The sequence below is a fragment of the Ursus maritimus genome, unplaced genomic scaffold, assembly GCF_017311325.1.
Source record: "Ursus maritimus isolate PB19 unplaced genomic scaffold, ASM1731132v1 scaffold_19, whole genome shotgun sequence".
Lineage (NCBI taxonomy): Eukaryota > Metazoa > Chordata > Mammalia > Carnivora > Ursidae > Ursus > Ursus maritimus.
Genome location: NW_024424341.1, coordinates 49117497 through 49141257, shown reverse-complemented (window position 1 = coordinate 49141257; position 23761 = coordinate 49117497). Strand labels below are relative to the sequence as shown.

Sequence of the window (23761 nt, the reverse complement as noted above, 5' to 3'; positions counted from 1 at the left end):
GAAGAGCATTTGCCTTTTTTGCCCGGCCGCCAGGAAGCCCACAACTAAATCTCGAAGAAAATGAGGTCACTCTTGATCATCTATTGTGGGCTGGGTCCTTTCACTGGGGTCCAGAGATCTATTTCCCCAGTGCCAGGCACTATTTGAATCAGTTCATAGGAACTTCCTCATTTAATCCTTACAAGACTGTGAGGTAAGCAATATGATGAGCTCCGTTTTACAGATGGGGAAACGGAAGCTGAGGGGCACTGGGTCTTTTCCTCAAGATCACACAGCTGACCTAGGCACACATGCATGAAGAGAGCCTTACTTCAAGCCATTTCTCTTCAGCTAGGCATCGGGGCAGTGGGTGAAAAGGAACAATGTACGGTGCCTCAGGGTCCCCACCCGGTCTCTGGCTCCCACTTCCCTTCATCCCCAGAAGAAAGGTCCAGAAACTCCTACAGAGAAGCTTGCATCAGCACTCTTGTTATCTCGGTGTTTAAATAGGTGACCTTGAGCACCGGCTCTGGCCTGAGACGGGACAAGTCCTTGGCTGACATCGGTGCCTTGACAAAAGAGGTCTTGAGGGATGGCCCAACACTGTCCCAGGTCAGGATGGGGCTGCTGGCCAGCTCTGGGAGCTTCTGCTCAGTCAGAGACACAGGTGGTGAAACAAAATTGTCAGTTCCTCTTCATGGTTTCCTTAATCCACTCCAAGTAGCTGCAGACTTTGGTATAGACACCAGGCTTGGTAGTAGTATCACAGGGGACATCACCCCAGGACACAATGCCCTGTAGGACTCCCCCACAGACCAGGGGTCCCCCAGAGTCACCCTGTGGGAAGAAGGGAAAGTGTGAATGGGAAACGTCTGGATCCAGTGCCCCCATCCCTATCCCAATCACCATTCACAATCCAGTCAAAACCCAGTCCAACCCCACCCCATGCAATCCCACCCCAACTCAACTCAATACAACCCAATTTAACCCAAACCAATCCAACCCAACTCCAACCCAACACAAGTCAATACAACTCGGCCAACCCATGTTCAATCCTCCCCATGTAACCCCAACCCCACCCCTGCATCTTCCCCATTCAGAATCACACCAGACCTACGCCCATTCTTACTGCCAACACAACCAATCCCAGTCATCATGTCTTTCACATCCAAGACAAAATTTACCCTATCCCTCATTCAACGCAACATATTTTCCACCTAAAAACAAACCAGGGGCGCCGGGGTGGCTCAGTTGGTTAAGCATCTGACTCTTAATTTCAGCTCAGGGTCCTGGGATGCAGCCCTGCATAGGGCTCCAGGCTGCCGGCTCCGTACTCAGCAGGGAGTCTGCTCGAGATTCTCTCTCTCCTTCTGCCCCCTCCCCACCTCATATTCTCTCTGTCCCTAAAATAAATAAATACATCTTTAAAAAAAATAAAATCAAACCAAGCCCATTCCTATTCTTTTTTTTTTTTTTTAAGATTTATTTATTTGAGAGAGAGAGAGAGAGCACGAGTGGAAGGGCAGAGGCAGAGGGAGAAGCAGACGCCCCCGCTGAGCAGGGAGCCCAACGGCCAGCTGGATTCTAGGACCCTGAGACCATGACCTGAGCCAAAGGCAGACGCTTCACCGACTGAGCCACCCAGGCGCCCCAAGCCCATTCCCATTCTTAACTGAAACCCAGGCCATTCCAAACCAACCGCCGCGTCTTCCGCCCCAAACACAACCCAATCCATCTCTAACCTCACCCCCATCCTAACTGCTCTTCCTTCTCCATCCCCAAACCTATCGCCAGCATCTTCTCAGGCTTAAAGCAAGCACAGTCCCACCCCATACGATCTCCCAAACCTGTCCCCCTACCCCATGGCTCTGACCTCGCAGGAGTCCGTGCCTCCGCCTTCTACTCCCGCACACACCATAGAGGCCGTTACGCGCCCTGGGTAGTCCTCGTTACAAGATGTGGCAGGGATCACACTGATGTTGGCACAATGCAGTGTATCTGGGAGACTCACTGGGGAGGACAGTGGACTTGGAGTGAATCCGTATTTTCAGGCCCTTGTCTCCTTCCCCCAAGAGCCCTGGAGAATAGGGACCCTGGAGGCCCGGCACCCAGCGCCGTCCTTTCACGCACCTTGTGACTTTGGGCTCCCTTTGGTCCCAGGCTTGTCATCAGACACGAGGCCCCAGCCGGACACCACGCAGGCCTCGCCGGGTTGGGGGCAACGCGTGGGCAGCGCCACGGGGCGCACTTGCCGGGAAAGGCGCGCGGGCCGGGTTAGACGAAGCAGCATGACGTCATGGCGATGGCTGCGCGCTTCGTAGCGCGGGTGCTGGATGATGCGAGCCACGGTCCGCAGCTGCTCCGGGCCGTCGCGCTTGCGCAGATTGTGCTCGCCCAGGCGCACTCTCAGGAAGCTGCGCGGCCAGGTGAGGGCAGGTGAGGGCAGGCGATGACCCGCAAGTGGAGTGTGGGGGAGACAGAAAGATAAAGGAGCGGGCGAGCTGGGGTCCCCGCACCCTCTGGAAATCTGGCGATGCCATTACCCTCTGCCCAAGGCTCTGAACCCAACAGATCTAGCCCCTGCCCCTCAGGGACCCGGGAGGTGCACCCACCCGGAACTCAGCCCCCAGGCTCCAGCACTTGCCTGCTCAGAATCCAAGATTCTCAGAGCCCTAGACCCTTGCCTGCATGCCCCCCAGGACTTTGCGCCCTGCCTTCCTACCGGGTTTGGCAGTGGGCGGCAGACAGCACCCAGTGTGCAGAAATGAGGGAAGCGCCGCAGTTGAAGCGTCCACGCTCAAACAGGGCCACTTGCCACGGCTGGGAGTGGGGCTCACACTCCTCCCCTCCCAGCATCTTGTCAGTGTCGTCCCGGGCTGCTGGGAGAGGGGGCAGAGGACAGAGCCCTTTTCCTTGGGTCCTACACCTTGCCGGCACCCTGCCCATACTATGTATTTTTCACTCGTGCTCCCCCCCGCCCCCCCCGCCGTCTCTTAAGACGTCCCTGTCCTTGAATTTTCAGCACTGCCTCTCTCTGGCTTTTAGAACTGCTGCTTGTTTTCTCCACAACTGTCCCCTTGCCCTTGGCCCTCACCCATTTACTACAGGATTCTGGGAGAGCAGGGAGGTGGGGAATGCCCAGAAGTCAAGAAGTCCTCTGAGATTAGGAGTGGCGACCGGGACACTGGATACAGGTCCAGAGAGATGGCCACTTGGAAGCAGCCACTCAAGTTCATCGCCAAGCTGTCACAGACATCAGATGGTTGTGGCCACTCGATATGTATGACACAGTCTTGGCTCCAGAGTCTGGACATCTCAGCCAAATGGAGATGTGGCCACCCAAGGTCATGGGCAAACGTAGGCACAACCAGTCTTCCAAACTTAGGAACTGAGGTGCATAGCACTTTAAGCCGAAATTCACTTGCATATACTTGGGTTCAAGAATCACAGCACAGACATTCGTAGGTGTATAGGAATCTGGACAGTTACAGCATGGGCGTGGGTGTGACACACACACACACATCCACAGACACTGATTTACACAAAGAAACTCACATCTAAATTTGCAGTCTCCAGGGGCGCCTGGGTGGCTCAGTGGGTTAAGCGTCTGCCTTGGGCTCAGGTCATGATCCCGGGGTCCTGGGATCGAGCCCGTGTTGGGCTCCTTGCTCAGCGGAGAGCTTGCTTCTCCTTCTCCCTCTGCCTGCTGCTCCCCCTGCTTGTGTGTGCGCTCCCTCTCTCTCTCTCTCTGACAAATAAGTAAATAAAATCTTTTAAAAAATAAATTTACAGTCTCCGGCGTGGGTCTGAATATACCAGTCACAGACCTGCGCACTAACCAACAGGGACTGGACAACAAGGTGGGGTTCTTAATAAGGGTACATGGGGAGAGACACACATCTGCACTCAGGCCCCCAAAGACTTGCTCACACACATGAGTCTAAGTAGAGTGGTTAAATCTGGAATGTTAGACTAAAGCCCCTGGGTCCAAACATGTTATCTGTGAGCCTCTGAGCAAATTATTTAATTATTTGACCTCTCTGGGCCTACAACAATGGGATTGTTGTAAGGATTAAATAAGTTTGTGTGTGTGTGTGTCTTTGATGTCTGGCTTATTATAGCTGCTTAATAAAGACTAGTTATTTTAAACAAAGGACACATGGATTTGTTTATGCAGACGTACATGTGGATATTTGGGTTTGGGACAAAAATTTAGCCAAAGTAAGTCAGACAGATGACCAGGCTTAGATGAAGATAGTCAAGGTCCACATTGTGATTCGTCTTCAAATCACTGTGTGGGGATTCAGAGTAATAGACATGAACCCAGAGGGCCAACGCTCAGATGTGGACCCACGAGATCAGACCCCAGGGAAACAATGGACACAGGGCTAGGCATCCAAGGTCGAAGACATAGCCAGAGACACAGGACAGGACATATTTTCCTGTCTATAGATGAGCCCCCCGGTCAGTCACTTGGTGTTCAAGGTCACTCACTGAGTTTCACAGAGGGGACCCAGTTCACACATGTGGGCAGCATGTGGACACACAGGGCTTTGAAACCCCCCCCCCCCCCTCACACACACACACACACACACACACACACACACAGGGACATAAACAGGGATATTTCAAGGTTACAAGACCACGATCTGCTACGGTGCAATGGGGATATGACCCCTGAAGGTCACAGCAAGGCACACAGACACCCACCCTGGGGCAGGAATCGGCACAGCCAGACCAAACGCCCCTCCTCTGCCTTCCAGGGTCAGGAACTGGAACAAGGGCCCTGGCGAGGTTGGGGGAATGCGGATGTGGTGGACAGGGGGCTTAAGAAGGGAAGGGTGGGGTTGTTGTCCTGCAAAGAAGGACGGAGGGTGAGGCTGAACAGCTGGGCGGCAAGGCTGCCCCTGGCCAGTACCAGCCGGAGGAGCGTGGAGGCCCCCGCTGGGTGCAGCGGGCAGGCGGGAGGCAGGGAGGAGAGAGCACAGAGAAAGCCTGAGGGAGGCTGGCAGCAGGGGGAGCTTTAAGGGGCCCCCAGAGGCGAGGGTCATGTGGGGGTACAATGAAAGTCAACTTCTCCAGAGTAGAGGTGTCAGGTTACAATTACATTCTCCATGGGTAGTAGCTGAACATGGCCTGGAGTTTTCCTGCCTCCCAGGGTCACCTTGACATAGCGGCCACCCCTCTCCAGCCACCCTCTCCCCTTCCCCCATCAAATGAGGCCAGTGGAGGCCACCCCACAGAGACGTTCTGAGAATTAGGCGAGCTCTGGCATATATCCACGCGAGTGCCTGGCGTATACCCAGGACTCAGCAATGCCAACACGCTCTTACAGGGCAGGACCCTGGACCAAAAACCTTCTAGTGCCTCACCTACAGGACCAGATGGAATCCTCACAGCCTGGGGGGTGTCTGCCATTATCTCCACGGTTCAGCTGGGGATCCCGAGCCACAGAGATGTTAAGTAACCAAACATGGTGAGGTGGAATTCGAGCCTAGAAGTCTGCGGTCTTGGCCTCTTAACACTTGTTTAAGGCTTATTATGAGTTTTAACTACTTTATGCTATTGAAACCTGGCCATTACTGTCATAGGTGGGTCCTGTCCCCTAGAGAAGGCACTCTAGGTAGAGAGAGGTGAAGTAATTTCCTCAAGGTCACACAGCAAGGACCGGGCAGCCCCAGAACTCGAACTCAGGTCTGTGTCACCCCGGGAGCAGCAAGCAGCGCCAGGTGGCATGCGGAGTCTAGGGCAGCCCCAGGCCTCTGACAGTCTCAGGGTAGGGTGAGGACTTGGGGAGGGTGATGGGGGGTTGTGGAAGACTTCAGGGCCAGGATTTGCTCCTGAAGTGGGGGAGGGGCACCATGTTCCCATAGACCCAGACCTGACCTGGGCCCGCCTCACCTGCAGACGTGAGCAGGAAGGAGAAGGTGAGGAGAAGCCACATTGCAGAGCAGGGATGAGGGTTCTGTTGAAGTCTGGGGAGGGGAGAGAGTGAACTGGCGTATGGCTGGACACTTGGGGCTCAACCTGGATCCCTCCAGACACAAACTCATCCCCTCCGCTGCTTGAGAAACTTCTTCCACCATCTTTGTTCCCCCAACCCCAACCCAGACTGCTCTCCCCCCCAACCCAGTTCTCCATCTCCGAGGGTCATGTCCTTCCTCCAGACACCAGAACAGACCCTCAGGTGCCCCCACAGCCTGTCAGGCCCCAGCACCATTCCACTTGCTCCTGGATATCTCTCCGTGCTCGAGGCTCTGGCTCAGAATACATTCTCCCCCAGACCCTATCCCAGCCTGCTACCTGGCCTCCTGGGTGCCCACCGCTCCCCACCCCTGCCGTCTGTTCTTCCAATCAAGTTCCCACTGCCCCCGCCTACATGGCCCTGCAGGGTCTTTCCACACCCAGAGTTGACCATGTCCTACTCCTGCTCACAGCCCTCATGGATCCCCAGCACCTCCAGAATAAAGTCCTAGTTCCCCAGCCTCACTTTCGAGGGTATTAGTGGTTTTTCCCCTTCCACCAGCCCCTCTGACGGGGTCTCTCATGACCTTGCCCTTCTACACACAGCCGATTCTCCCATTTTCCTTCCTGTGATTTCATGCCTCCATGCCTTTGCTCAAGTGGTTCCTCCTTCCGGGTATGCCATTCCCTTCAGGGTCCACTTCCACCTTGGGGGATCCTCTGACCATCTCCAGTCCATGGTGTCTGCCTCTGGATTCCTGGTGAAGGCTGCAGCTCACGGGAGTTCCCAGCAAGCTTTGGGAATGAATTAAAGCCTTCCCCTCATCTTTAAATTCATAGTTGCCCACCAAGGCTCAGCTCCCACCTCTTCTGGGAGGCCCTGAGACCTAACAGGTATCTTTTCTGGGCCTCCCAGCCCCTGGTGTGTCTCCGTCACATCACAGATCCCCAGGAACGCTCACGTAAGGTCCTCTCTGTGTCCCCAGCACTGCCCAGCCTGGGGCCTGGCACCTGGGACACCTGGGGCAGTTGATCTGAGCTGGGCTGAACCCCTGATAACTCCTGACCTTGTTCTTGGCTCTTATACAAGCGCTTTCGGGGACGTCCTCCTGATTCCCTCCATCCCCCCTCCCCCTTCTGTTCCTTCTTGCATCTCCAGGACATTTTCTTGGTTCAGGTCCAACCTGAGACCTCAGTAAAGGACACATGGACCTACGCAGGTGCCCTTGAAACTCAAGTCCCTCAGGGCGGTGCATGTCTGCATCCAGTGTCTCCCCTAGACCAGGGCAGACCTGTGTCTCCCTGAGTATCTCAATCCCCCCACCCCCAGCTCTTGTCTCAAAGATCTCACCCACTCCAGATCCTCCAGCTTGATCTGGGGCAGCTTGGATGCCAGAAGAAGGGGAGCAGGCACCTGAATACCTGAATTTATATGTTCCCGGCCCCACCCGGGTCTAGGGGGTAGGGTGGGGTGGGAGGAGGTTGAGAGTCAGGTTTACAGGCGGGGACGCCTAGGTGGCTAGTGGGGTGGGGGACAAGGCCTAATGAGCATTTATTAGGTTGAAGCTTTTGTCTGAGTCTGTAAGGAAGAATTCTCTGCCAGGGACAGTTCCTCAAGCGAGAGGAGGTAAGAGAGCAAGAGCCTAAAGATCAGAGGAAATCAACAGATAGGACCAGCAGCCTGGAACCTGGAACATGGAATTTGGGGTCTAGAGTGTAGAAACTGGACTCTAGAGCCATGCTTCTTGTGCCTGGAGTAGGGTTCTGAATCTTTGATTCTGGATCTGGATCTGGACGTCTCAATTCTGTATTCTGAACCTTGGATCTCTGATTTTGGACACTGGATTTTGGATCTGGATCCCCACTTCCTGATTTTGGGTTCTGGATTCAGATCTCTGATTCTGGATGTGGGTGCCTGGGCCTCCTAACTCTGAATCCTGGGTATTGGATTCTGGATCTTGGGTTTTGCACTTTTTGTTGGGGATCTTCAACTCTGGACTCTGAGTTTGGAGGTCTAGAGTCAGGCATTTATGACCTGAAGTATAGAGTATGGATTTTGGAGTCTGAATTCTGGAGTTTGAGTCTAGAATCTGGATCCTAGAGTCTGGTCTTTGAGTGACAGGTCTTAGTCTTGGATTCTAGATCCAGGGCCTTTGAATCTAGAATCCAGACTAGGAGTCTGGAATTTGGTGTTTAGCACCTAGGACTTGAGGTCCTAGGACCCCTCACATCTGCTATGTGAAGCCTGGGTCCTGGAGCATGAATGGTAGATTTTGAATTTCGAGTTTTGGGGCCTGGATTCTAGAATCTGGGTCTAGACTTTTAAGATTTCATGGATTAGCTTTGGAGTGTAGAGTCTGGAGTTTTAAATCTGCATTGTGCATTTAAAGGGCCGGACTGGGAGATATGGGCCTGAGTTCCACAAGTCAGAGATTCCTAGAATCTTCTCTGTAGTATGAATTTAGACACTGGGAGACTGGAGTCCTTAATCTGGATCCTGCTGTCTTGATTCTGCATTTTGAAATCTGGATTCTGCTTTCTGGAGATCATTATTAGAATGACTCAAAGCTTTGGGAATTTGAAGTTGTCTTCCAGTGTCTCAGTACCATAAGAGGGCCCTGAGCAATTTTCTAGAGTCTATCCTGGCTTGTTCAACTAATGAGGAGGTACAGAGACCAGGAGGGACTGACCTCAGATCACCCAGTGAAGGTTAGGACCTATTATAAACATGGTCCTTCTCAGTATCTGGAAAGCCAGATGCAGCCAGGGGTGCATGAACAAGGGCTGACTGTTTAGGGGCTCAGTGGCCAATGCCTATGGGTTCTTGGCCCTTGATTTCCGCACAGATAATATCTGAGAATGATGGCACCTAAGCCACCAGATGTCTTTCAGATATTCCCGAACCACAGACCCTCAGTTATTCCAGAATCTTAGGGTCTCCGTTATTCTAGAATGATAGACCCTCAAAATCTCTACAATACTAGACCTTCAGAATCTAGAATCTAGTATCTAGAACCTAAGATACCCTGGAAGTCTAGGTCCTCAAACACTTCAGAACCCAAGAGTTTAAAATTGTGTAGAACCACAAACCTCCACATGTTCTAGAACCCTGGATCTTCAGATGTTCTGGAACCCCAGACATTTAGACATTCTGGATTGCCAGGCTAAAAGCTATTCTAGAACTCCTTTGCCCCCTCATCTGGCTACAAATTCGTGCTGACAGTCTCTAGGACTCACAGCGGGCCACAGCTTCAGTCGGACCGTTCCTGTGGTCCTTATCTCGTTTATCCTCCTGACAGCCTTGTGAGGTGGTTATCATGGCTTCCTCCTTAATATGGAGAAAACCGAAGCCCAGAGAGGGGCGTCATAGGCATTGGTCACTCAGAGGTGCTGGGGGGAGTATTCTGACTCTTGGAGCACCTGGCTAGCCCGTTTGCCTCAACCCGGGGAGCCACCTCCCTCTGCTGGACCTGGGTGGTGACGAGGGGAAGGAGGTGAACCCCTGGGGGACTCATCAGGAGAGCTTCCCTGGTGCTCCATCACGATCGCACGTGTTTCTCCCACTAAATCACGCAGGCAGGTGTTGCAAGCATCCCCATGACACAGACGGGGACACCGACGGATCTCACGCCTAGCTCCGCCCTGGCTCGCAGGCTCACTGGGAGGGCGCCTCGCCCCGCCCCCGACGCGGTGACGTCAGCGCCCCTCCTCCCGCCCACTCGGACCGCGACAGACCTGGGCTATCGATCCATGTCCTCCTGGGCCCCTTTCCAGTTGTCCTTCACCTCCCCAGGCGGCCTGAGTCCCGCCGTCTGCCTTGTCCTCCTCCTGCGAACACTCCCCGAAGCCCGGAGCCTTTCTTTCCTCAGCTCCTGTGGTTCAACCACCAACCACGCAGGTCTCCTTCATCTGACCCTGAACTCCAGCCTCTGGCAGCCACCGGCTCCTGGGCGTCCTCTCACCCCCAGTGTCCTCAGGCCCTTGTCACTCATTATGCCCTCACTCACTTCTCTCTCCCCAAACTCCTCCCCCCATGTTTCCCATCGCAGGGACAGCTCCGCTGTTCACCCAGTCTGCGGTCAGTCCCCCAGGCACTGTCCCCGCCCCTTCCTTTTCCTTATCCCCCTACAGCCCAGCGGTCTCCAGCCCTATCCCTTCTCTCCGTTCCCCTGGCCTGGCTGCCCCTCGGGCATCCTCCTCCGCTCCTAGACCCTCACCTCCAGCCTCCCGTCCTCTGTTTTGTCTCCTCCCACCCACCACCAGGTGGTCTCAGAAGGTCTTTCTACGCTCAGGGTGGAGCCCTTCCCTCCCCTGCTCACAGCCCTTCAGTGATGACCGCAACACCTCAGGACCAGGTCGCTGCCTTCAGCGAGGCATCTGAGGCTGGGATCCTCCCGTCTGAACAAGCCTCATCTTACCGCCTTCCCCAGGGAGACAGTCACCGTGTCCCTCCCACCCTGGAATGGGACTGGACTCCTGGTGCCTGAGGCTCCCCTTCACCCCCACCCCACCCCCTTCAACGTGGGACGACTTGAAGGTGGTGTTTCAGGGAACTGGCTCTGGAGTCAGAGAACCTGGGCTCAGACCCCCCACTTCCCCACTTGCTCCTTTGGGAGCTTCTGGCGTGTCTTCCTTTCTCTGCTTCTGATTCTCATCCTTAAAATCAAATAATCAGAGGATCCCCTCATAGAGTTTTCCAAGGAGTATCTAAGAGCACGTAAGGAGCTAAGGGCACTGTTAATTTCACCCCATTTCACAGGTGAACAGACAGTGGGGAGGGGAGGCCCCCAGTCATTCAAGGTCATCCAGGCTACAGATGTTGTGGGGGGGGGGCGGAGAAATGATCCAAGGGCTCTTGTTACCCCTTGGGTGCAAAGCATCACTTCTCTGGTTATCAGGGTACCAATGTGGGGTAGGAGTGGAGAAAGGATGGGGATAGTCTCTGGGTTGGAGGAGGTAATATGCATGGAGCAAGTGTGTAAATCCTAAAATTAGGCTGGCACTTAGAAGACTGGTTAACACGGGATGTGATTCAGATGTGGACTCTAGAGCCGGGGGCCTGGAATCTTGCCTCCAACCCATAATACTGTGCAACTTTGGGCAAGTCACTTGGCCTCCCTATGCCTCAGTTTCCTCATCTGTAAGATGAGAATAATTGCTTCTGCCTCATAGCAGTGTTTTGAGGCAGTAGTGCCTGAAACCCGTGCCTGGCATTTAATCAGTGCTGGGTAACCCTGGTCATTATCAGTCCTGTTTTCCCCTGAGAACAAAATCATAGGGAGGGGTGGTCCTACTGTAAGGAGGGAACAAGGTGTCGTTACCCTACCTTAAAGGATGCGGCGACTCAACCCCAAGAGGTCGAGAGAGACAGCTCTTGATGCAATCACACGAGGCTTTATTGAAGGACCAGCGCGCTGGGGCTCATCTCATAACCCACGCAGGGGCAGTGGAGAAGAGCCCCGAGCCAGGAATGGGTAAGGTTTTTATGGGGGGACTGAGTCCGGTTGGCTAGTACAAACTGTCCAATAGGAAATTTAGGTCAAGTCGCTTGGCGCGGGGAACTATCAGAGGGCTTCAGATGGTACAGGGTGGTGGTCTTTTCGGAGGGTCACTCTGGGTGTCACTCTGGGTGTCACTCTGGGTGGAGGGTAGGATGGCAGCTTGCCGGGGAGAGTGATAGCTCTGGGTGGGATACAATTAGGCGCCCCTCCACCCCGGGACTCGATTTATCTTTAGCAAGCCGGCAGCAGGCGTGTACAGAAGCGAGAAGCTGTGGTTAGCGTTTGCCTAAGTGGGCCCCTTCCTTAAAGTATTTCGGGCGCCTAAACTTTGCTCAAGGGGGTTTTCATTTATGTTTCCCTATGTAGGTCTTCTTGCAAACTTTAAAATGTCCTTTCACTACGGTCTTTCTTAGATGACACAGTCGGGCAGCGGCAGATCGGGGATTGAAGAATCTGAGTCTGTCCACCTCTCAGATATGGCACCTTTCTCTGAAATTCCTTTCTGGAGACTCCCGTTTTACAAATGGGGACACTGAGTCCCAGGGAGAAGAAACGTGGAGTTACGTGGAGCCCCAGCGTGAGAGTGTTCTTCTATCCAGCAGGGAGAAAACCTCATGTACGGACTAGGATTACAAGGTTACATCCGAGGCTATTTCTCGTTCTGTGCTGGGGGGAGGCTGAGGAGCAGGGGGGAACCGAGACTGCAAACTTTGCGTCTTTTCCTCTTGCCCTGGAAGGCTCCTGCCGCTAGGTGACGCCAATGTGCGCTTGTCCCGCGGAGGTTTACTCATGGGTCTGAGGGAGGGGGGTTTGGGGGAAGGACGCAGAACTCGGGAACTCTGAAGAAGGTGGATCTCGGCGGCGGCAGAGAGGGGAGGCTGGAGACTCGTCCTGAGATTTGTCCTTAGTTGTTCTGCAGGAATTTTTGGATCCAATCAGTGAACGGGCCCACGTTTGCGCAGGTATTTGTTGGTGTGCTGGGGTTTTCCGCAGGGGTGCACCCCTATGGACACCAAGTCCTGCAAGTACCCCTCCACCCCAGCCCAGAGGGCTCCCGCCGTCCTTCAGGGACAGAGGCAGAGGGACCAAGATCCAAGTCAGGCCGAACATCAAAGGAGTGGAGAGACAGAACAGGACAAAAGACAAAGGTGGGCAGGACAGGCCTCCCCCCCACCCCCCAGTCTACCCCCCAGGAACTCACGTCTCAGAGCCTGGGCCCTCCTCTGCCCACTCCGTCCTGAAGTTCAGTTTTTGCTTTTCTGCGGGTCCCCCAGCTTGCCTTTCTCCCTCTATCTCTCTCCCTCTCTCTCTCTCTCTCCCCTCTGGTTCCCTCTGTTTCTTTTTTCCTGCCTTTCCGTGTCAGAATCTCTGCCTTCCTCCAGCTCTCTTCATCTCAATTTGTTCATCTCCTTCCTCCTTTTCCTTCAACCTCCCTCCTTTCTGCATGTCCCACCGGCTCCCATTTTGTTCTCTTTGCACCTCCAGCCCGGCTGGAGTGTTCCGTGTTCCACGGCTCCTTTCTCCCTCCCCCTCTCTGCATGGGGCCTGTCTCCTGCTCTCTTTCACCTCCCTGGGTCTCCCTATTTCACCTCTTTCCGTCCTCGTGTCCTGATCCTCACTCTCTCCTCCTCTCTGCCCCACTCCTGTCTCCCTGTGGACAGATCTCCTCCTTTCTCCCCTGCCTTTCCCAGATCCTAAATGCAGGGCCCTTTGCCTTCGGGCCTCTGCTGCTGGAACAGAACGTGCCCCGACGATACAGCAACTGGTAGGCGGTTTTGCAGACCTCCTCGGTCACCCCGCGCACCTTGCCACGCTGCAGCCCTGGGGACTGGCTTGGGACACACCACGAGGAGAGCAGGGAAAGTCAAGGACGGAGACACCGTGAGACTTAAAGATAGGGCTCACTTTGCCTCCTCCAGACCCAGCCGGAGGTAAGGCGGAGGGTACCTGGGCTGGCACGCTGGGGGCGGTGCTGGGGGAGTCCTTGGTGGCTGCGCGAGGTTGTTGACATCGGTGGGGCGGCTTTTCTCTGGTGCAGCACAAAGGAGGGCTTCTAAGCATCCCTCCAGGCTGCCTCCATAGCTGGGCTACCAGCCCTCTCCTGAAAGACTTAATTCCACAGTCCCAGCCTAGACCTGCCCAGAGAACAGCCAGTCTAGGCCACGCCCCCAGAGCTGAGGCCACGCCCCCGTCCTGTCCCTTTCGGGGAGCAGCGCCCTCCAGCCCCGTCCTGGTTGGGCACTTTTTGGAGTGCCGCTCTCAGAGTAGCTCCAGTTCATGGAGCTCCCTGCTTGTAGCACTGCCCTGAAGTGAGCACGCAGGAGCAAGGTCAGTTCTGAGTTCAGAATGACCGACTGGGCAGGAGGGGGATGGAGTAGAGGGGGACAATGGGGGCTGGAGGCCTGTAAAGCAGGCGGGGGGGTGGGGGTGAGGGTCCAGGTGCTAATAGGCCTGACCTGGCTGGGCAAGGGGACAGAGGAGGGGACGATCAGTGAGAGCCAGAAGGCAGGAGGCCCAGGCTTGGCGAAAAATGCTGGGCTCAAGTGGGCTTCAGGGAGGTGAAAGGCTGGGGTGCCCACCTGCGTGCTGTGGTGGTGGTGGGGGATATTGTGAGTGTAGACATCTTGAAGCTGCTCAGCCGAGAGACTAAGGCCAAAGTTCGAATCAATCTAGGTCATGTCTGCCCCTCTCTTCGCTCGCAGTCGCTCAGCAAACCCTGGGGGCTCCCTTTAGAGGTATCAGGAGTGGACCCCTTGGCCCTCCCTGCCTCCACCCTGGCCACCCCTATCCTCACTCCACACCAGGCCTCCTGCCTGTCCTCACCCCTGCTGTCTGACCCCACACAGACCCCTGAGGGCCCTGTGAACACCCAAGTCAGACCCCGTCCTGCTTCTGCTCAGCAGTGCGCATGGCCCCGGGGTCCCTCAGAGGAGCGGCACTTACCTCCCTGTGGCCCCAGGTGAGGCCCCACAGGATGGGCCCCTTTCTTCCCTCTGGTGTCGCCTCCCGCCCTCTCCCCTTGCTCCCTGGGCTCCATCCACACTGGCCTGGCTGACACCCTCACACACTCCAGGCCGCTTCCCCCCCCAGGGCCTTGGCACCTGCTCTTCCTCTGCTCTTCCCCCCCTCCTGTCATGCTGGGCTCCCCCTCTCCTGCTGCAGGTGTCCGCTCAGCCCCGCCTCCTCTCTGCCTTCTCCCTCATCACAGGGCTGTCCCCTGGCTCCGAGATGTCTCCTTCTGACATGCACTGTCACTTCTGTGTGACGTTCACTGTTTCTGTCTGTGTCCCCTCACGGCGGGGGGGGGGGCTGGCTCCGTGAGGGGGGCTGCTCTCTGTCTGGTCACTGCTGTCTTCCCAGGGGCTAGGTTGGTGTGGGGCATGCAGTAGGTGCTCGGTAAGTACGTGCTGCATGGAGGAAGGGGTGAATAGTGATGTGCAGGACTGAGGTGCGGGTGGTGTCTGGATGGGGGTGTGGGATAGGATAGGGGCGGAGGCACTGGGGGCGGGGCTATAGCTGGGCAGCAGTGGGACCGATGCCTGGTGAACACTTGCACCCCCGCCCTGAATCTGGGTCCCCTCCCCCAGCCCAGGTGGCCGAGGGGGAGAGGCTGGCTCGCCAAGCAGGTGTCTTTACTACCCTCCAAGTTCCTGGCACACAGCATGAAGTCAGTCATCCTCTGTATGTGGTGTCAGGCACACATGTCATTAGACAGGAGTTTGAGGTCCATATAGGGGAGATCATTTGGCTTCCTGGCTATTGGCAATGGAGGGACCCAGCTGTGGGTGACATCATCTGGCTCCTCAGCCCCCACTCCTTGGGACCGAGAGGTGTTGGTCCCCAGCCTCCTCCTCCTTCAGACCCAGGTGTCCTGGATGCACTTGCTGGAGTAGCCCTGGCGTGTATTATTTGGGTCGATGATGTCCCAGCCCCCAAGGTGGCGTTGGTACAGTGCTGTATGGTGGAGGGGAGTGGCTGGGGAGGCCAGTGGACTTGGAGTGGACCCATAAGTTTCTTGAACATGTGTGTGTTGGGGGGGCTTCTCATGTGCCAGCCCTCCCTCCGGGACAATGATCCATGGCAGGGGGACACTGGGAAGGCCTGGTGGGGGCCATGGAGGAAGAGCTAGAGGGAGAGGGAGAGGGAGGGGGAGGGGAAGAGAAAGGGGGAGTGTTTGGGGAGGGGGGGAGGAGGGTGGAGGAGGGGGGAGGGCAGAGAGAGGGTAGAGGGGAGAAGGAAGAGGGAGGAGAGGAATGGGGACTCTGCCCTTGGGCTGGGGACCAGGCCACCCATATGGAGCCAAAGAGTAGGAGGGAAAGGAAGGGGGCAGAGACAGGTGTACCCCAGCAGTTCTCAGATGCGGGCAGTTTGGCGTCCTCCCATCCCAGGAATGTTGACAATGTCTGCAGACATCTCACATAGGTTCTGCAAAGACACACAGAAGGAGGTGGATGTCTGGGTTCTCTGTGGTGATGGTGAGATGAAAGAGGGATGTGTGTCCACTCTGAGAGAGGGGACAGTGACCCATGGTAGATGCTGTCCATGGAGCAAGAAACAGAAGTTGGAAGCAGAGTGCACCAGACACACACAGCAAGGATGGGACTTCGAACAACCCAATTTGTTCTGGAGGCCGTGGGAAGCCCTAGAAAAATTGTGAGTAGAGGAACAGTAGGGTCAGCATTGTGTTGTAGGCAGACAGACTAAGGGAAGAGACTGGAGTCCCTGGAAGGTGACTTACTACGGGGGAGGGGGGTATGTTGGAGGTGCCCCCAAACACCCTCAGATTCAATGATTTCCTAGAGGATTCCAGGAACTCAGAAAGGCTGTAATACTGTGATTTATATGGTTTATTCCAGTGACTGTTATCCTGTGTTTTATATGTTATACGGTGGTTTATATGGCTTATTACAATGACAGGATACACACCAAAATCAACAAAGGAATCAACGATCGAAATGTGGAGAAATCAGGGACCACCCTGCAGTGGAGTTGCATGGACAACATGTGATTCTGCTGGCAACAATGTGTGACAAGTACAAAGTATTTCTTACTAGGGAAGCTCACCCAAGCCTTGGTGTCCAGAGTTTATAGGGGGGTCAGTATAATGGGCACAGAGTATCTGCATGACTGACCTTAACTACTCAGTCTCCCATCTCTCCAGAGGTCCAAGTGATGCAACATGGCCCAGGCCCAGGTGTACAAAAACAGTTGTTAACATAAATCACATTGGTAGCATAAACTATCCGGCATGGCTCAGAATGCCAGGTGTGTGAAGGGACACCTATTAGACAGAATATTCCAAGATGGTTCATATCACAGGTCCTATTTATTAAGCATCTGGTATGTGCCAAGCAGTGTGCTAGAACTTTGCAGGTTCTGATGACTATTTCATATTATCCCAAACCACACAGGTAGCAAACTGAATCCAGGGAGCCTGACTGTAGATCATATATTGTTTATTACATTATTATGGAAGAGTGAAGGTGGGGGAAGCCCAGAAAAAAAGAGATGAAGAGATGGAGACATGAACAGAAAGAAGAGGCATGAGGGAGGCATGGAGGGAAAGAGGGAGAATGAGATCATAAAGAGCAAGACATTTACAGGAGACACAGAGAGACAGAAACAAACATAGGGCAATGGCATGAAAATGTAGGGGAATATCTTTGTAAAGGAGGGACGAGGGAGGATCTTAGCCATGATGCCAAAGACACAAACTTAAGACAAAAATATTATGGATTTCATTGCCTTGAGATTAAAGGCTTCTGTTCACGGAAGAATGTGGTGGGTTAAATAAATAAGCGGACGGCAGAATGAAAGGAAAGAGTGATTTGGTGCCCAACAGATGAGAGATCAATATCTAGAATATACCAGACTCTCCTGCACATGGACAAGAAAGAGATGGCCTGTCCTATAGAGAAATGAGCAGCAGTATGAACAAGTGGTGTGCAGAGGGAAAATGAAAGAGCTAACAATCGTTTGCGAGATGCTCGAAATCACTTGTAAGATAAATGCAAGGTAAAACGGAGACATCCTCTCACACCTCACGGACTGCCAACATGAGAAGCTAAGTAACCCCAGGAGCTGATGGAGAGAAACTTCCATCCTCTGCTAGTGAGCCTACGGACTGGGATAGTCATGGTAGAGACTAACCCGGAGAACTAGTCGAGTATCCATATGCCCTAAGAGCCACAGGTTCTGATAGTGGGCAAATGCCCCAGAAAGATTCTCACACAGTTTGACGAGGGAGCTGTAAAAGATGTCCACTCTACACTGTGGGGCTTGGGAGTAGGGACCTCAGCGGCATGGACACCTGCACTGGGGGGAGTGTGCAGGTAAGGGCAGAGGCGGCAGGAATGAACCCTCTTGTAAGGTCAAAATAGTCAATTAGAAACAGAGATACTGAAAACAGGGGCACCTGGATGGCTCAGTCATTAAGCGTCTGCCTTCGGCTCAGGGCGTGATCCCAGCGTTCTGGGATCGAGCCCTGCATCAGGCTCCTCCACTGGGAATCTGCTTCTTCCTCTCCCACTCCACCTGTTTGTGTTCCTTCCCTCACTGGCTGTCTCTCTCTGTGTCAATAAATAAATAAAATCTTAAAAAAAAAGAGAGAGAGATACTGAAAACAGGAGATGGCAGGGGGTAGATCAGTGGCCTTAGGGACTGGCTCAGGGGTCTCTCCTTGTGTTCCCACTCTTGACCCCTCTCCTGGTTCCTTCACCTGGGTCTGGGATCAGAGCAGCGCCAGAGTTTAACTTAAAAATTACAGCACCTTGAGTGTGTCTGCTGGCCATGGGGACATACCCAATCCAAGATGCTCATCCATGCATCCTTGCCCCAACAAGGAGGCAGCAGGCAGGGGCTCACCTCAGAACAAGACTCAGGAGTCCAGAGATGGCCCCATGAACAGCCCTGTGGTGCATGTACTGGACTTGCTGTCTCTCAGGTCCTGTGCCTCCATCACCCTCTGGAGGTTTCCCTCCATCTCTGCCTCGAGGAATCTGTCGTCCGTGCAAGTCCTCCTCTAACTCAGTCTCTCTGTCTTTCTGACTCCATGTCTGACTCTGTGTCTCTCAGTTTTCGAGTCCATCTCTCCCCCCTCCCTCCTGTACTTCTGGATGTGGAGCTGAATGGAGCCAGTGCCCAGCTCTGTCTCTCTGAAGTCACTGACTCTGTCTAACTTCTTCTCCTTCTCTTTCTCTCCCTCTCACACTCTGACTTGCTGTCCTCCTACATTCCATGTCTTTGGGCCATGATTTCAATGTCATACAATCCTCCCTGCCCAGTGACTTCCTGAAGGGAGGAGAATGGGGGGGGAGAAGGAGAGCTTGTGGAAACTGGGCTGAAAGTCCTCAGGGGAGTCCCCATCTTTCTAGCAGGTACTACATAACGACCACACACAGAATGCCCTGGGTCTGGTGCCTGGCTTCTGACCTTCCTATGTTAGAAATAACTGATGTGTTAGTTTTGTTTTACATTTATATTCCATTCTGCATCAGTTTTTTGTGAAAAGGTAAGATCTTAGTCTGGATTCTTTTTGTTGTTGTTGTTGCCTGTGGATGTCTAATGTTTCCATATTTGTTGAAAGGACTACGACTTTTAGCATTGAATTGCTATTGCTTCTTTGTCAAAAGTCTGCTGACTTTATTTGTGTGCATTTGTTTTGTTTTGTGACTCTATATTCCATTCTATTGATCTATTTTTTTTCACCAACACAACACTCTCTTGATAGTTGTAGCTTTATAGGAAGTCTTGACATGGTGTCAGTTCTCCAACTTTCTTCTTCTTTTCCTGATTTTGCTGGCTGTCCTGGGTCTTTTGCCTTTCCATATAAGGTTTAAAATCAGTTTGTTTCCCAAATTAACTTTCCATATAAGGTTTAAAATCCATATAAGGTTTAAAATCAGTTTGTTTCCCAAATTAACTTTCTGGGATGTTGACTGGGATTTCTTTGAATCTATAAATCAAGTTGGGAAGAACTAACGTCTCAAAATATCGAGTGTCCCTATCCATGAACATGGAATCTCTCTCCAGTTATTTAGATCTTCTCTGATTTCATTCATCGAGTTTGGTAGTTTCCTTATATAGATTTTCCACACGTTTTCTTAGATTAGTTTCTAAGATCTCATTTTTGTGAGTGCTAATGTAAATGGCATTGTGTTTTTAATTCCAAACTCCTACTGTTCATTGCTGTATATAAAAAGACAGTTGACTTCTAGATAGCATCCTTGCATCCTTGCAACTGAAAAATTAATAAAAGGCAATTTAAAATGGAGTCTGGGGCCAGAAGGGGGAGCTCTGATGCTCTACCGTTTGTCACTTGCAGACCCCAACAAGAAGAGACATACCTTGCATTTTCAATAGGAAGAAGCATATACTTTACTAACCCAGCGGGAAAAAGGAAGATTTTCTCCTTTCCAGGCAACAGCCCCACCAGTGAAGGACCGTCACAACTCAGCCAGTGAGAAGCCACTGCGCTCCAAACTCCCAGTTACTCCAGTGGACTTTTTGGTTAAAACAGCCCCTCCAACTCTTTCCTTTCCTCTATAAAAGAGCATCCCTACCAGGTGTTCTCTGGACTTGCCTATGGTTTTGCCATAGGTTGCCTGTCCCGAACGGCAATTCTCTGGTATTCCTGAATAAACCCGTGTCGCTGGTAAAATAACTTACAGTTTTATTTAGAGGGTTAACAGAATCTTGCTATAATTGCTTATTGATTCCATAAGGTTTGTCAATTTTTTCTGTGACTTTGTAGATAGACAATCATGTCATCAGGGAGCGAAGACCTTCTTAGTTTTTCCTTTCTTTCTTTTTTTTTTTTTAAAGATTTTTTATTTATTTATTTGACAGAGAGAGAGACAGCCAGCGAGAGAGGGAACACAAGCAAGGGGAGTGGGAGAGGAAGAAGCAGGCTCCTAGCGGAGGAGCCTGATGTGGGGCTTGAACCCAGAATGCCGGGATCACGCCCTGAGCCGAAGGCAGATGCTTAACGACTGCGCCACCCAGGTGCCCCTGAGTTTTTCCTTTCTAATTAAGTATACCTTTAATTTACTTTTTACTCTTTTTTGGTGGTGGCGTCTTATTGCATTAGCTAGGACTTCCAGTATAATGTTGAATAAGAGACATGAGAGAAAACACCCTTTCGTTGTTTGCAGCCACGGGGGGGAAGAATCTAGTTTCTCACATTAACCAATGTGATCTGTGAGATTTTGTATCGGTTCTTTACGGAGTTGAGGGAGTCCCTTCTCTAGGTTTATGCTGCAGACACATGTTTTGTACCTCAGTGGAGGAAAATGAGCTTAGAAATCCACAGTCTCATCAGAGGCAGCAGGAAATCTGCACAATCTCTGCTCAGGAGATATTATCTTTATTAATCTGAGCTATAAACAGATCTGCCCTGGAGGCATATTTATTTTTTGAATAGCAAATAAATCTTTATGAGAGTGGAATGTTATTAGTTAGGACAAGAAACAGATTTTTTTTCTGAGCGGCATCTTTATTGTCCTGGACAGTAAACAAACTGCTCTGAGGGGAATTCTATCCCAACACTGGTTACAACACACCTTCCACCATTTTCTGCAGGAGGAACCTTGTTCCTCCTTCCACATACATCTTGTTGACCACAACCGTGTTTCCCCAGTCTGACCAGGCAGAATGTGGTCATTTGACCTGGATATGTAAATCCCGCCCTAATGCACATGTCCGTGTGTGTATGGCTCTGACCTTCGGAATATATCTGTGGACAGTTACAACTTGAACTTGTGCACACACACGCACAGGAGTCTATAGCTAATGAGGTCAAGGAGGTGGGGGAAATTTCTGGAAAAACAGGCAGCAGTTGTAAAACCTAAAGAAAGAGCATTGCTTAAAAAAAACCAACGATGTCTGGGGGCGCCTGGGTGACTCAGTGGGTTAAGTGTGTCTGCCTTCGGCTCAGGTCATGATCCCAGGATCCTGGGATGGAGCCATGCATTGGGCTCCTTGCTCAACGGGGAGCCTGCTTCTCCCTCTCCCTCTGCTGCTCCCCCTGCTTGTGCTTGTGCTCTCTCTCTCTGTCAAATAAATAAATAAAATCTTAAAAAAAAAAAGACTTCTGGAGAAGTTGCAGGAACAGCATATATGAATAATATGTATGTAGTGCAGGGCACAGGGAAGTGGTAACAGTACAGGAAAAGGCTCCTGTCCTGAGGGATTTTCCACTCACTTTCCCAGAGACTCGAGGTGGTGACAAGGTCCTGGAAGGTGAGGGGTGTCAGCTCCACTCCCAGCTCTGGCAAATGACCCTCCATGTGTGGACATTTAACTGTGTTGCTTTCCTCATCTCCAAACACGATGTGCTGCATGGGGCCACTGGCAAAGGCTGTGCCAGTGCAGGGCTTAGGGTCCCGAGGAGGCATGACTGGGGAGGTCAGGACAGCAGGATGCTGGATCTGGGGATGGCGAGGTCTGGGGGTTGGCTCCTGGATGTTGTGGGAGGTAGTCTGGGGACCTGAACTTCTAGTTTGGGGAATAGGATAAGGGACATTTGCCAACTCCCATACTACGTGGAAGGATGTATTGAAGTCATGGGGCTGGAGACCCATGTGTGTGCCTCGGGACTGCAAAGAATCTGAGCGGCAGGGCATGACTGTGCTGTAGGGTGTTAAGAGCAGGTAAGTGGAACTTCAACATCCCATAGGGTTGAGAGAGCCCAGGTTGCTTGCTTACGCTTTGGTCTTTTTGTCTACCCCACACTCAACTTGTACAGAGCCCTCTGCCTACACAGCTCCTATGGGTGTTCATGGTGAGTACAGGCTGCATAAACACAATGCCCCAGAGCAACTGTGGGCTGTTCCAGGCATCACGCAGCAAGTCCTGTGAGAAACAAGGTCATCGCCATGAGGTCGTTGTTGAAACTAGCCCCACCTGTGTGACTTCGCCCACCGCTGGCACTGCCCAGCGTGCTGCCCACACCTGCCCCCTTGTGGGTAGGGCTTGCATGGCAACTGGCTGAGCCCTGGTGTCTGACAAGGAGCCCAAGCCCCCAGGCAGCCATGGTGGAAAGGTGTATGAGCAAGGCTGGATGTCAGCTCTCCAGGAATCCTAGGCTCCAAGGATCCGTTGTGGAAGGGCCATTGTCCTGAAATTGGTTTGGTTTGAAATGAGTGAGTTGGAGTTGTTTGGGGTTGGGTTAGGACTGAGTTGGGTGGGTCAGGTGATATTTTGGTTGGGGTTGTGGACGACGGTCAGGATGGGGATGGCATGCTGGATCCAGAAGGTCTCTCCACAGGGTGACTCGGGGGACCCCTGATCTGCATGTGGGTTTTCTGGTCCCTGACTGTATGCCTCAACTCCAGTTCTTATGATCTTAAAATGGGTTTATCTCTGCCCACTTTTTTTTTAAGATTTTATTTATTTATTTGACAGAGAGAGAGACAGCCAGCAAGAGAGGGAACACAAGCAGGGGGAGTGGGAGAGGAAGAAGTAGGCTCCTAGCGGAGGAGCCCGATGTGGGGCTCGATCCCAGAACGCCGGGATCACGCCCTGAGCCGAAGGCAGACGCCTAATGACTGCACCACCCAGGCGCCCCCACTTTTTTTTTTATTGCAGTATAGTTAACATGCTATGTTATTGTAATTTCAGTTGTACAATGTCCACTTACTTATTTTATTTTTTAAAAGAGTATTTCATTATTATTTTTTTAAGATTTTATTGATTCATTCGACAGCAAGAGAGCAAACACAAGCAGGGGGAGTGGGAGAGGAAGAAGCAGGCTCCCAGCGGAGGAGCCTGACGTGGGGCTCGATCCCAGAACGCCAGGATCACGCCCTGGGCTGAAGGCAGACGCCCAACAACTGAGCCACCCAGGCGCCCCCATTATTTTTTAAAAGTAAACTCTATCCCCAGTGTGGAGCTCAAACTCACCTACCCTACCACCCTGGGATCAAGAGTCCTGTGCTCTACCAACTGTCCCAGGCAGGTGCCTTTCAATGCCCCAAGAGCTTCCTTGGTTACTCAGATAGGAAAGGAGGAGGATTTTCTATCAAGTTTTTAACACATATCTTGGATAAGAATATGTGTTAAAAACACATAACACATAACCTGGACCATCATGAGTTGCTCTGATTTTTCAGAACAGCCTTGGTAATCAAAATGGTGGAAACCTAGAAAACCCTTCTGTTTCTCCTCTGAGACCCTCAAAGATGAACCTTGAGATGCATGAATCTAGCTCCTGAGACCTACACAGTCCATTGCAAGAAGTACTGGATTTTGTGTGGGGATACCCGTGATTTGGGTGGTCAGATGAACCAGGATCCCTAGGCCTTCAAGTGCTTGGCTGC

The 23761-nt window shown here is 52.5% G+C and overlaps 1 protein-coding gene and 2 long non-coding RNA genes across 3 annotated transcripts; 1 reads left to right on the top strand and 2 right to left on the bottom strand.

Annotated features, from left to right (window-relative positions):
- Positions 1–155: 155 nt before the first annotated feature.
- Positions 156–9905, bottom strand: KLK15 (kallikrein related peptidase 15). Its single transcript, XM_008684707.2, has 6 exons — positions 9679–9905; positions 5881–5954; positions 2702–2855; positions 2110–2393; positions 1853–1989; positions 156–816 (listed from the first exon to the last, which is right to left on the bottom strand). The coding sequence occupies exons 2-6, from the start codon at positions 5921–5923 to the stop codon at positions 664–666; spliced, it is 771 nt and encodes a 256-aa protein (XP_008682929.1). The 5' UTR covers positions 5924–5954; positions 9679–9905; the 3' UTR covers positions 156–663.
- Positions 9906–11321: 1416 nt separating this feature from the next.
- LOC121103357 lies at positions 11322–13545 on the bottom strand. The gene is made up of 2 exons (XR_005835526.1): positions 13392–13545; positions 11322–12357 (listed from the first exon to the last, which is right to left on the bottom strand). It is a non-coding gene; the product is annotated as an uncharacterized LOC121103357 (long non-coding RNA).
- Positions 12354–20184, top strand: LOC121103353. Its single transcript, XR_005835519.1, has 3 exons — positions 12354–12592; positions 13136–13375; positions 19768–20184. It is a non-coding gene; the product is annotated as an uncharacterized LOC121103353 (long non-coding RNA).
- The last annotated feature ends 3577 nt before the right edge of the window (positions 20185–23761 follow it).

Excerpts from the sequence above, each read along its gene's own strand:
- KLK15 (XM_008684707.2), bottom strand. The coding sequence starts at position 5,923 with ATGTGGCTTCTCCTCACCTTCTCCTTCCTGCTCACGTCTGCAG. Across the intron at positions 2,394-2,701 it reads GCCGCCCACTGCCAAACCCG|CTTCCTGAGAGTGCGCCTGG; the intron begins GTAGGAAGGCAG and ends CTGGCCGCGCAG. Across the intron at positions 1,990-2,109 it reads AGGGAGCCCAAAGTCACAAG|TGAGTCTCCCAGATACACTG; the intron begins GTGCGTGAAAGG and ends TGTCCTCCCCAG.